This window comes from Suricata suricatta, chromosome 13 (assembly GCF_006229205.1).
Source record: "Suricata suricatta isolate VVHF042 chromosome 13, meerkat_22Aug2017_6uvM2_HiC, whole genome shotgun sequence".
Classification (NCBI taxonomy): Eukaryota; Metazoa; Chordata; class Mammalia; order Carnivora; family Herpestidae; genus Suricata; species Suricata suricatta.
Window position 1 is genome coordinate 86,293,107 of NC_043712.1, and position 12,157 is coordinate 86,305,263.

Genomic DNA, 12,157 nt, shown 5'->3' on the forward strand with positions numbered 1-12,157 from the left:
GCCCCCCTCCATGCTCGCCGCGCCCTGCGCTCCCCTGAGCCCACCGCACCCTGCCTCTCCTGGCCTGTCACCTTGTCAGGTCCCAGAACCTTGTGCTTGTCCGACCCCCAGTCTTCATGGGATAGTCACTGCACGGTTGATAAATGAATGAGAAGATTATTGGACACGCCCCCATCTTTTCAAAACGTAATCCGTTGTGAAGTTGAAACTTCTATAATGCTTACTTTTCTTTGACTAATTAAAAAGCATCCTGATAAGATTAGCTTGTCCCTGATCAACCAGCGAGTAGGTTTACGATTTGAGACACTTTATTCAGATGTGCTGACAGGTTGGTTCTTTATTTCCTATGGCTGCACTAACTTAGCTCACTTGATCCCATCTGGAAGGTGGTGGAAGCCTTACCCTGACAACTGACCGTGTGTCTTGTCCCTGCGGTGGGTGCATTTAGTCTGGTCAGGCCTGAACTGGCGAGGGTAGATCCTCTTTTGGATCTTAGCCACTCAGGCCTCGTGCCTCTCTCCCCCTTCCTCTGCTCTCTGGGAGGCCAGTGCTCAGTGGAGGGCAGGCCCCTGGGGGGTGCTCCCCCCGTGCAGCCTCGGCGTGGGCTGGATAGCTCTGTCGGGCCAGCCGCTGCCCTCCGCACCATCTCACCAGGGCCCATCTGGACCCCCTGCCACTGCCCAGACTGCCAGGTCCCCTGCGCCGGTGTGCCACGGCCGCCGGTGTGCCATGGCCGCCCCGCGCCGGTGTGCCGCGGCTCCCCTCTGTGGCCTCTGAGTCTGCCTTTACTCCCTGTGATTTCCCTTTCTCCCCTGGAGCTCCAAGGCTGGCGGGCCTGGCCCCACGCTCGCCGTAGCGCTCCCGAGTGCTTGCGCTGGGCACGCGGCCACACTGAGTTCTCTAGGCCCGGGCCTTGCTGTAGTTAAAAGAGCTAAAGAAAGTTTAAAAAGTTCTCCTCTCTCCTGGGGAATGCCTCATTTTTGGGCCTCTCTGAGGGTTGCAGGTTTGAAGCTGGTCAGTGCACTGCGGCTTCTCGACCTCGCTGGGCCCTCCGTGCCGGGGCCCGGAGCCTCACGGCAGAGCCAGGGAAGACGAGCGGCTGTAAGAAGTGGGGCAGGAGAGCAAGGTGCCTGTGTAGCGAGTGCAGTCCATTCCCACTGCTAACCGACAGGCTTCTTCAGCAGCTTCTGGAAAACTCCGTGTTTCTCTCTGTGCCATACGCTTGAGGTCCCCGTCGACTTTTCAGACAGGAGGGTCCATGCTGCTGGGCGATGGCTGGTGCACGGGCAGTCTCGATGCAGTGGTAGACGGCACCGCCTTGGTGCCGAGCGTGTGGGCCTCTTCCACTTTCCTTTCTAGAGCTGGCGCTCGCTCGTCCTGATGTCTGCTGGGTACCTTCTGCTAAAAGGCTTTAATAGAGTTGCGTGTCACACGGTGAAGCCGCGGTGTGCTGGGCTGAGGGAAGTTAAAGCAGGTGACGTCACTGGGCGTTGAATCGCCACGCTGGACCGACACAGAAGCAAGCCCCGGCATTGTCGCTGCCCCCGCAGCAGCCTCGGGGCCAGATGAGTAGTGATCCATCCACAGACTTTAGAAATGGTTTCGGCCCCGAGTTCATTTATAATGCGGAGACGGTTTCACGTTGGATGTGAGGTCACAGTGTTATTAACTACACTGCTTGCCTTGCTTTCTCTCTTCTCTTCTTTAAAGCATTGGGTTGAGGTCTGTCCCGATGGGGCTTTTTCTGTAGACCTACATCATTGGAAACGCCTCATAGAGTATGTGTGTAGTTTCCTATATTCACAGAACTATGTGTTAGATCTGTGGAAAGAACTACAAGACACCTATCTGCTACAACACTGGAGGACCTAGTGGTCAGATTGTTTAAACCTTAGGTATCGGGGAATCCCAGGAATCGGTACAGTTCTGGGGTGTGCTACTTAGGGGCGAATATGATTTGAGCTCATTCACGTTTAGAGGGTGTTTTGAAATTGAGGACCAGGTAGATCATCTACTCTGACCCTAAACGTGGCCCTAAAGTAAAAAAGAAAACTGGATCTCAGAGACTACGGGCGAGGACTCTTGAAGTATGTCCACATTCAAGTGGAGATTAAAGCAGCCCGGTGGAGAGAACTCTGGACTGATGGTGACAACCGGACTGGGAAAAAACCTTATTAAAGGGCTATTTTGAAGATGGTGATTCTGACTCAGGAACCACGGTGATTGGGAGTGGAAGGAATCCATCACATGTTAAAATTCTTAAATAAAAATTTATTGACTTAAATAAAATAAGAGCATCGGGAGCGGTGTTAACGGTTGAACGTCTCGCCGTAGATGTGCACCTGGACCTGGAAGACCGCCTGGCGAAGTTCATGCAGACCGAGGAGGCCATCATCTACTCGTACGGGTTCGCCACCATCGCCAGCGCCATCCCCGCCTACTCCAAGAGAGGCGACATCGTGTTCGTGTGAGTACTCCCCCGGGAGGGTTCCTTGGCGCGAGGTCATCCGCCTTCCATGGTCCTGACTTTTATTGGGTAAATAAATACATAGTAACTTCAGCGAAGCAATTGCACAGAACTGGCAAGACCATCACTAGAAGGATGCCCAAAGCATTTTTTATTGTTCATTGATTTTATTTATTGATGTCCAGGAGGCCAGACTTGCCGTGAGTAAGGCCAGCAGGCTCCTTCCCTCGGCGGCTTGGTGACAGCGTAGTGTCCTTGAGAGTCCACGGTCACCACCCACGTGGTCGCTCAAACTACCGCTGCGTCCCAGATGACCTTTTCAGGCTCATTTGTCCACTTCTCCTCGGGCGCTCATGCTGTGGCCTGTCAGCCTCACACACTCGTGTCCTCTCACCGCAGGGCCTTTGCACACGCCATTCCTGTGCCTAGAACATCGCTGCTCCTCTCTGCTCCTGCTCACCCTGCTCACACATCACCTCTGCGGGGAAGCTCCCAGGCCAGAGGAGTCTGGTGGTGGTGGGAATCCATGATCACGTGGGCACTCTCACTGCGGTCTAAGTCCCTGTGCTTCTCCGGTCCCCGTGCGCTCACGTGTGGCCCTCTGCTCGCCTCAGACTCCCCATGCCTGCCCCCTGTGGCACGTTCAGTGGTCTGGACTAGCGTATTCCTGCAGTGGCCTCCGCTGTTCAGTCATGCTCGGTAGGTGCAGGACCAGGTTGGATCAGGAATTCATTCCCTCTGATCCCAGAGCCGGCTTCCGTGGTAGAGAAATCGTCGTCAGTTGAACTACTCGCCTGTTAGCACATTGGAGTCGTTTCCAGCCCGGAGGCTCCTACGTGAAGCTGCTGTGAGCATGTGTGCAGGTGTTCCTGCGAGGGAGGTCTTCTGTCCTGGGGGGGGCGCTGCCGGGACCGCTGCGGGGCCCGTGGTGTTGCATGCTTCGTTGTTTTAAGGAGCTGACAGGTGTTTTCCAGGGTGGCCGTTCCGTTTTACATTCCGCAAATCGCATGTGAGTGATCTACTTTCTCCACATGCTCAGAAGCTTTTGGCATTGTTGCTATTTTTTTTTTTTAATTTTAGCCATTCTGACAAGTGTGAAAGATACCTTCTGTGTTTTAGTTTCTATTTCCTTGATGGCTGGTGGTGTTTACTTTTATTGGACATTAGTCTTGGCATCGGGAGACTGCTTCGTGAGATCTACCGGGAAGCGCTCCCTCTTGTAATTTCCAGAGAAATGTAAGGTTGTTGTTAACTCCTTATTTGGTAGAATTCTCCAGTAGAACAACTGGGCATGGTGATGTAATTTTTGGAAGTATTTTAAATATGAAATCAGTTGTTTGGTACTTACGAGGCTGGTCAAATTATCAGTGTCCCTTTGGTGAGTTGAGGTGTTGTGTTTTTCAAGGAATTGGTCCATTTCTTCTCCATTGTCAAACGTGTGTATGTAGCGTTCTTCATGAAAGATCCTTGTTCTGACGTCTGCAGAGCCGGAAGTGACGACCCTTCATTCCTGTCTGGTAATCTGTCTCCTGCTAGTCCCTTCTGCTAGACGCAGTCAAGTTTATTTATCTTTGCAAAGAATCAGCTCTCCGGTTTTGTTGAATTTTCTCTGTTGTATTTTTGTTTTCAGCCCTGTTGGTTTCTTGTATTATTTCCTGCATTCTGCTCTGTTTTGGTTTCTTTTGCTCTTCTTTTTCTGGGTTCTTTGGTTGGGAATTCTGATTGTTGACGTGAGCCTTTTCCTCTTTCCTGACGCATTGGCGCTCTGCATTTTCCTCTCTGGCGCTGCTGTGCTCTTGTCCACACATTTTGATGTGTTTATTTTTATTTTCATTGAGTTCAATGTATTTTATTTTACTTTAGACTCTATGACCCACAGATCATTTAGAAGCTGTGTTTAGTTTCCAAGTGTTTAGAGATTTTAAATTTATTGCAGTTTGTGTTAAGACTCATGATGTGGTCTGTGTAGGAATATGTTCCCTGGTCACTTATAAAAAGAATATTCTGCCAGTGCTCCGCGGACTGTTTTATAGATGACAACTCCATCTTGTTGGCTGATGACGCTGTTGAGATCTAATCGCCCCTTGCCGATGGTTTTCCGTCTGGTGCTTCTACAGTTGCTGTGCTTGTGATTTGTCTGCTTTTCATTTCACTTTGATCAGTTTTTGCTTCTTATCCTTTGTAGCTCTGTTGTTCGGTGCATGGCCAAGATAAGCTTTCATGGGTAATTGATCCTGGTTATTAGTGTATAATGTTCTTCTTTGTTACTGGTCACTTTCCTTGTTCCAAGGTCTAATTTGTGAGATACTAACTCAGGCACTTCTGGTTCTCTGGTGAATGTTCTCCCGGTACGTCTGTCGTACATGATATCCATACTTTCACTACATCAGTATTGTGTATTTTCTTATAGGCTGGATGCTGTTGGGTCGTGTTTAGTCCTCCCTGCCAGTCTCTCTTTAAATGGTCTGTTTTGGCGCTCACTTCGGCAGTGCACACGCTAAGGTTGGGGTGACACGGAGAAGCTCAGCACGGCCCCTGTGCGAGGGTGACACGCCAAGTCGTGCCGCATCCCTTGTTTTTATTAACGAGGGCGCTGGTGGTGAGCGCCAGGTGTTATGTGTAAGTGATGACTCACAAAATTCTGTTCCTGAAGCCTGTAGTCCACTATATGTTAATTAACTTGAATTTTTAAAAAATCTTGTAAAGAAAAAAAATTGTGTGTTTTGGACATTTACATTTAAAGTAGTTCTTGTTTTTCTGAGGGCATTTTGTTTTTTGCTTATTATATCTTTTCTGTTTTTCTGGGGTTTTTTTCTTTTCTGGGGTAAGTGAGCATGTTTTAGAATCCCATGTTTACTTATCCATGGTGCTTTCCAGTGTTTTGTTTTGCATAGTTTTTGTTTCATTTTTTAGTCATTGCTCTGACATGACATTATGTACACACATCAGCTGTCACACTGTTGGTCTCGTCATTTTACCAGTTCAAGTAGAGAAACCTGTACCTTCTTTACATTCTTCTACTCTCCTTGCTTATAATTGTTTTATTTTTTAATGTTATTTACTTATTTATTTGGAGATAGAAAAAGAAAGGCAGAATGCCAAGTCGGCTCTGCACTGTCAGCGCAGAGCCCATCATGGGGCTGGAACTCACGAGTTGTGAGATCATGACCTGAGGCAAAATCAGGAGTCAGATGCTTAACTGACTGAGCCCTCCCAGGCACCTTATAATTGCTTTCGGTATTTCTGTATATACATCATTGGAAACCACATTAGACAGCGTTGTAATTTTTTTTATGTTTATTTATTTATTTTGAGAGAGAGAGGAAGAGAGAACCAGTGGGGGAGGGGCAGAGAATGAGGGAGAGAGACCCCCGCCAGGCAGCGTCTGCACGGTCAGCACAGAGTCCGACTCAAGGCTCAATCTCACTGTTTGAGAGATCGCAGCCTGAGCCGAAATCAAGGGCCACACTCAAGCCAACCGAGCCACCTGGGCGCCCTGGGACAGTGCTGTAATGTTTATTCGAGTCATCCAAAATAATTTAGAAAGCTCAAGAGGGTGGGAAAACCTAGTGTGTTTGTTCATACTTTTTACTGTGTTCTTTCCTTCTTCCGAATAATCATAAGATTCCTCCTTCTGTTTTCTTATTTTTTTCTATGTAGAGAACTAACTTACTTTGCTGTTGCTTTAGGGGAGGGAGGTCCGCGGGGCACAGATTCTCCTTGTTGCCCGTCAACGGAGAAGGCCTTGACCTCCCCTTCAGTCCTGAAGGGTATTTGGGCCTGTTTCGGAATTCCTGGTTGACAGATCTCTTCTTCCGCATGTTTGGAATATATTCTGAAACTTTTTTCTGATCTGCATGGTTTCTGATGAGAAATCTGATCTGTCCCTCCGTTATTTTTCTCTCCTATGTAAGGTGTCATTTTAGGGGGCTGCTTTCAAGATTATTTCTTGGTCATCGTTTTCAGAAGCATTATTGTAATCTTGGCATTTATTTCTTTGGGTTTACCCATATGAATTTTGCTCAGCTTTTTTTTATAGGATTCGGCTTCATGCCAAATTTGAGACGTTTTCAGCCCTTATTTCTTTGAGTCCCTCTTGGCCCCCTGTCTTTCTCTCCTTTGGGCCTCCCCTGCCACATGTGGCGTCCTCCATGGCGTCCGTGCAGGCCCCCGAGGCTCTTCCGTCCCGTCGGTTTGCTCTGGGGCTCACGTGGACTACTGGTGTTGCTACATCTGTCGGTCCTCTGGTTCCCCCCCCCACCGCACTCTGGGTGGCTCCTGAGTTTCTCAGTCCTGGCGTCTCCTCTTTCTCTGCTGAGCTTCCCGCGTCCCCGTCGTTCTAGGCTTGTCTGTCAGTGCCCACTGAAGCGCTCTTCCCCTGACTGCTCTGAATCATCGTCCCTGACGTTATCTGTCCTCTCCAGACTGGCGTTTGTTGATTATTGTCTTTCATTCTGTTTCTTCTGCTACTTGGTTCAGCAAGTGATCTCTGAAACCAGGACAGTTTCATATTGTGCTGCTAGAGCTTATGCTGTCTTTAAACCGTATGCCTTACTGTGTCTTGCTCCGTCAGTCTTCCAGGAGGGGTGGGGCACCGCTGCCGCGTCACTGCTGGCCGCAAGCCCAGGGTCCCCGTTCTGCCTCCATGGACGCCACGGCGGGGGCGTTTTCATTTCCGCTGGTGTTGATGAGTCCTGCTTTCCCTCCAGCCTCCCCTGACGCAGCCCGAGCCGAGAGGAGGACGGGGGCCCTGCCGCAGGGCCCCCCACCGGTCTCGCTTGTTACCCCCTCGCAGGGGTGAAGCTCCGGGCGCCCTTCTCTGATGCCACCCTGGCCCTGTTGGGGTGCCTTTTAGCTCTGAGAGGGTCCGTGCCTCGGGGCCCAGCTTTGCTGTGGTTGGGCTGCAGTCGCTTCTGCCTGCCGGGCTGTCCCCTTTCCTGCCCCTTTGGCTGCAGCGCAGGCTCCGTGAGCGCTTCTCGCACGTGGCCCTGGCGCTGGCCTGGGCTGGCTCGTCAGTTCCGGGTCAGGGGCCCCCGAGGCTCCTGTCAGGTCATTCTCAGGCCACGGCCAGTCTGCCATCTCCCTCCGCCTTCCAGAGTCGCCTTGTGTTTGTTTTCTATGTAAAACCCAGGGTGGGGGTTGTACTTGGAAAGATAGGGAAGATAGGAATGTTCCACCCTGGCAGAAGAAGCGTTGTACATATTTTTAAATAATACGCCTTAATTTCAGAAACGCTTCCCTCCCCGATTAACTCTGTTTAGAAGCTCTTACTGAGCTTTAATCTGCAGGACCCAGAGTTCTGCCCGGAGTGCGGTAGAGTCTGTGCCGGTCAGACCAGCGGCGCCCCTGAGGTGGGGGCGGGGGGGTCAGATCACCAGGGTTTCCTGTGTTTGTCAGAAAGAGAAAATGGCTGAGTAAACTGACGTGCGGCCCACAGTAAGCTGCACCCCGGTTCTGGGGAGGTTAGAGTGCGGCCAGAGTAGGCCTCCTGGCCTGGAGCCGGTGTGGCGGGTCTGCGAGGAGGGCTTGCAGAGCCGGGCGCGGTGGGCGTGGGTCGCCGGCCGCGCTCAGGCTGGCGGGTGGACGGTGGTCAGCTCACCGAGCAGGCTCCGCTGCCCCAAGAATGCCGACGAGGCTGTTAAGCCCCGCCTCGCGGGTCTCTCTTCCTCAGGGACAGAGCTGCGTGCTTTGCTATTCAGAAAGGATTACAGGCGTCACGTAGCGACATTCAGTTATTTAAGCATAATGACATGGCGGACCTGGAGCGACTCCTGAAAGAACAAGAGATCGAAGATCAAAAGGTATGATGCTTTGGAAGAAAATTACACTGTTCTTTTGTGCTCTGTAACCAGCTAAATTATATATGAGATGGTAATTTGTCATGAAAACCTACCCGCGGATCGCATTTGGATATGAAGCGAGGACATTCCTGCTTTTTAAATGTACTTCGTGTTAGCGAGCGGGTCTGATTGTAATTGCCTCATCGTTGCTGTAATTATACCGACAGAACCGGGGGGAGGCAATCCAGGCAGCTTTCTGAGAGAGAGAGAGAAGCCACACGCACTTGGCCTTGGGGGTGGGGGGGGCTCACTCTCCGCTCTGCAGAAATAACACCAGAACTCATCAGGGCGCAAGCAGGATGCATGTCATGAATTCACAACAGGTTTATTTATATCAGGATAAATCCGGTATCAGCCGGCGGGAAGAAACAGTGGCAGCAGATCCTCATTTATGAATTTATGAACAAAGTGACTCTCCCTCCCTCCACCTTCGCCCTAGAGCTCCGAGCAGCTGCCGCCTGTGGGAGCCAACTCCCCAGCACGACTCCCTCCCCCTGCAGCCTGGTTACACCCCCTCTTCCCAGCACCTGCGTGTGCAGGGACCCCTGAGGGGCGGGTGGGGGGAGAACCGGCCCCGTGCTGTCCTGGTCGGAGAGGGCAGTGCGGCGGAAGTGTGCTCAGAGCATCCCTGGTGGAGTTCCCACTCACTCTCCCCCCACAACCTGGGCAGAGAGGGTGGTGCTGACTGTGGTTCTGCGCCAGGAACCACTGTGCATTTCTGCTGTGGGTTCAGGAATGTCCCCGAGAGCCCAGCTCGGATATTTAAGTTTCTGATTGTCCATTAAAAGCTTAGAGGTGAGAAACATCTGAGTAGAAAGATGGTGCCCCCGCCCCCCATGGATCTGTGTAGTTTCCGCCCAGCACACCCGCAGCACCTGCAGACCCGCCAGGGAGCGCGTGCCGCCAGCGGGGGGCAGGAAGGCGTGTGTCCTCACAGCCGCCTCACACCTGTATGAGGACACGGTTGAGTTTTACTTGACCCAGTAGTAAGGAAGGACAGGATTTTATCTGCTTGTTGGTAGCTGTAGAGCAGGTTTGTCTGTTTAGGTTTTGATCATGGAAAATCGGAGGCACATTCAGAGGAGACACAGTAATGCAGCCCCTCCCCTCGTCTCAGCTCTGTTTCCGCCATCCTGACGATTCCATATCACCAGAGCCTCCGCCGCCTCCCCACCATCACAGTCGTTTCTAGGCTTTTATTCATTTTGCGGAGAGCATGAGTAGGGGAAGGGCAAAGAGGGATGGAGACAGAATCTGAAGCAGCCTCCAGGCTCTGAGCTGTCAGCACAGAGTCCCATGTGGGGCTCGAACTCATGAAGCTTGAGATTATGACTTGGGCCGAAGTCAGACGCTTAACCAACTGAGCCCCCCAGGCACCCCAGTTCTTTCTAGTTTAGATGAATTTCCTAGACATTGAAGTGAGCAGACTGTAGCCGTACATCTTGGTCAGTGAATAACCAGGTATGAAGGCTCCCTTGTGACCTGAAACACGTCCATCTCCCCAGAAAGTTCCGTTGGGCCTCACTTCTCAGTCATTCTCGGAGCATTCTCAGAGCACATGTGTGTGCGCGCGTGCGGTCACCTAGCTCATGGTGTGAACTGAAAACCAGGAGAGAAGAGAGCACTGTTCTTCGTCTCAGAATAACAGGGTCTGAACCCTTGGGCTTGAAAGTCCCCCGGACTCTCCGTTTACTTCTTTGAATAAATCTTGTCAGGTGGCCGTGCTAGGGAGCACCCAACAGACCCTGTGTTTGGAGTTACTGAAGTGTAAAATGTCTTGTTGTTTTCTTTTAAAGAACCCTCGGAAGGCTCGGGTCACACGGCGTTTCATTGTAGTGGAAGGCCTGTACATGAACACGGGGACGATCTGTCCCCTCCCGGAGCTGGTGAGCATCCCCTTGCCCCGGGTGTTAGCGCGCGACCCTCGGACGGCCGTGCCTTGTGTTTCCGAGCGACCGTGGCGCCTCACGCCTGCATCGCTCTGCCCAGCAGGCCACGTGAGCACACTCGGACCAAACGGGGGGCGCGTTAACGTCACACGCCAGCCCCGGTCTTTAAAGGGGAGTCGAGACCCAGAGTTTTAAAACCACTTTATTGAGGTGTGATTGACATGCTAATAAAATGTCAGCCTACAGTTTGGTAAGTTTTGGCAGATTTATACGCCCCCACCACTGCCGCGGCAGTCAAGTTACAGAACATTCCGTCTCTCCAGAAAGTCCGGTCGTGTGCCTTGGTAGTCAGAGCCTCCCGCGCTGGCCCCAACTACCATTGATCTGCTCTCTGTTTCTATGGTTTTGACTTGGGTGGGATTTCCTACAAATGAAAGCATACAGTATGTGTTTTGTAAAACTCTTGCATTTTGTTTTTATTTAATGTTTATTTTTGAGAGAGAGAGAGAGAGAGAGACAGAACATGAGCAGGGGAGGTGCAGAGAGAGAGGGAGACACAGAATCGGAAGCAGGTTCCAGGCTGTGAGCTGTCAGCACAGAGCCCAATGTGGGGCTCGAACCCACAAACCTCCAGATCATGACCTGAGCTGAGGTCAGATGCTCAAGCGACTGAGCCCCCCCGGCGCCCCGCTCCCTGTGATTTGACGGCCCGTCCAGTTTGTAGCGCACATCAGCACTCTGTTCGTTGTGAATGCCAAGTACCAGCCCACCGTGTGGCCGTGCTGCATTCTGTGTGTCTGTTGCTGGAGGTTCGGGTTGTTTCCGCTCTTTGGCTCTCGTGATGAGTGCGGTTATGAGCACTTGTGTACAGGGCTTTATTTGAATCCCTGTCCTCAGGTCTTTTGTGTACATTCCTGGCTGTGTCGTTGCGGCTCAGTGGTAACTCTGTGTGCACCTTACCGAGGAACCGCTGCGCCGTCCGCCCTGGTGGCTGCAGCATTTCACGTCCGTCCCCACCAGCGGCGGGGAGGGCTCCAGTGCCTGCACACCCGCCCCAGTTCGCATTTGGTTTTTCAGTTTTTGCCATCCTAGTAGGTGTGGGTACGTGGTGTTGATTTGCATTTCCCAAAAGATTGATGATGCTGAGCCTCTTTTCTTGTGTTTATTGGCCATTTGTATATCTTTGCAGAAATTTTTTGCTCAATTTTATTATTTTTAATTTTTTTAAATAATTTTTTAAATTTTTTAATGTTTATTTTTGAGAGGGAGAGCGGAGGAGGGTCAGAGAGAGGGGAAGACACAGAATCTGAAGCAGCCTCCAGACTCCAAGCTGTTAGCCCAGAGCCTGAAGGGGGGGCTCAAACTCACAATCTGCAAGATCATGACCTGAGCTGAAGTTGGACACCTAACTGACTGAGCCATGCAGGCACCCCTCATTTTATTTATTTTTGAGAAAGAGAGACGGACAGAGTGTGAGCACAGAGAGAGGGAACAGAATCTGAAACAGGCTCCAGGCTCTGAGCAATTGGCACAGAATCTGCTCAGGCTCGAACTCACGAGCCATGAGATCGTGACCATTTCTAGACTCTCAAGGCTCTTCCCACTTGTCTGTGTGTTTATCCTTATGCTGCTGCCACGCTGTCCCAGTTACTGTAGCTTTACGGTAAATCTTGAAATCAAGACATGAGTTCTCCAGTTTTGTTCTTTTGTAAGATCGTTATGGTTATTTGAGGTCCCTGGAAATTCCATTTGAAGTTTAGGATCAACTTTTCCATTTCTGTAAAAAAAAAAAAAAAAAAAAAAAAAAACAAATTCCATTAAGATTTTGATAAAGAGGTTTGCTAGAGATTGAGATTTTAATATTGAATCAAGATTGAATTGTGTCTGTAGATTGCATTGAATCTGTAGATTGCTGTGGAAAGGATTTCCATCTTACTAAGTCTTCAAATCCATGGGCACTA

At 50.8% G+C, this 12,157-nt stretch overlaps 1 protein-coding gene and 2 non-coding genes across 5 annotated transcripts in view; all 3 read left to right on the plus strand.

The window, feature by feature from the left end:
• Nucleotides 1-12,157, plus strand: part of SPTLC1 (serine palmitoyltransferase long chain base subunit 1) — a 46,092-nt gene that overhangs the window by 18,174 nt on the left and 15,761 nt on the right. For all 3 annotated transcript variants that reach the window (XM_029919571.1, XM_029919573.1, XM_029919572.1), the window contains 3 exons: nucleotides 2,335-2,467; nucleotides 8,139-8,268; nucleotides 10,104-10,193. In XM_029919571.1, the coding sequence (XP_029775431.1) occupies nucleotides 2,335-2,467; nucleotides 8,139-8,268; nucleotides 10,104-10,193 (353 nt within the window). The remainder of the gene's footprint in view (nucleotides 1-2,334; nucleotides 2,468-8,138; nucleotides 8,269-10,103; nucleotides 10,194-12,157) is intronic.
• On the plus strand, nucleotides 1,717-1,846 carry LOC115277175. The gene has a single exon (XR_003902281.1). It is a non-coding gene; the product is annotated as a small nucleolar RNA SNORA18 (small nucleolar RNA).
• On the plus strand, nucleotides 4,941-5,047 carry LOC115277156. The gene has a single exon (XR_003902262.1). It is a non-coding gene; the product is annotated as a U6 spliceosomal RNA (small nuclear RNA).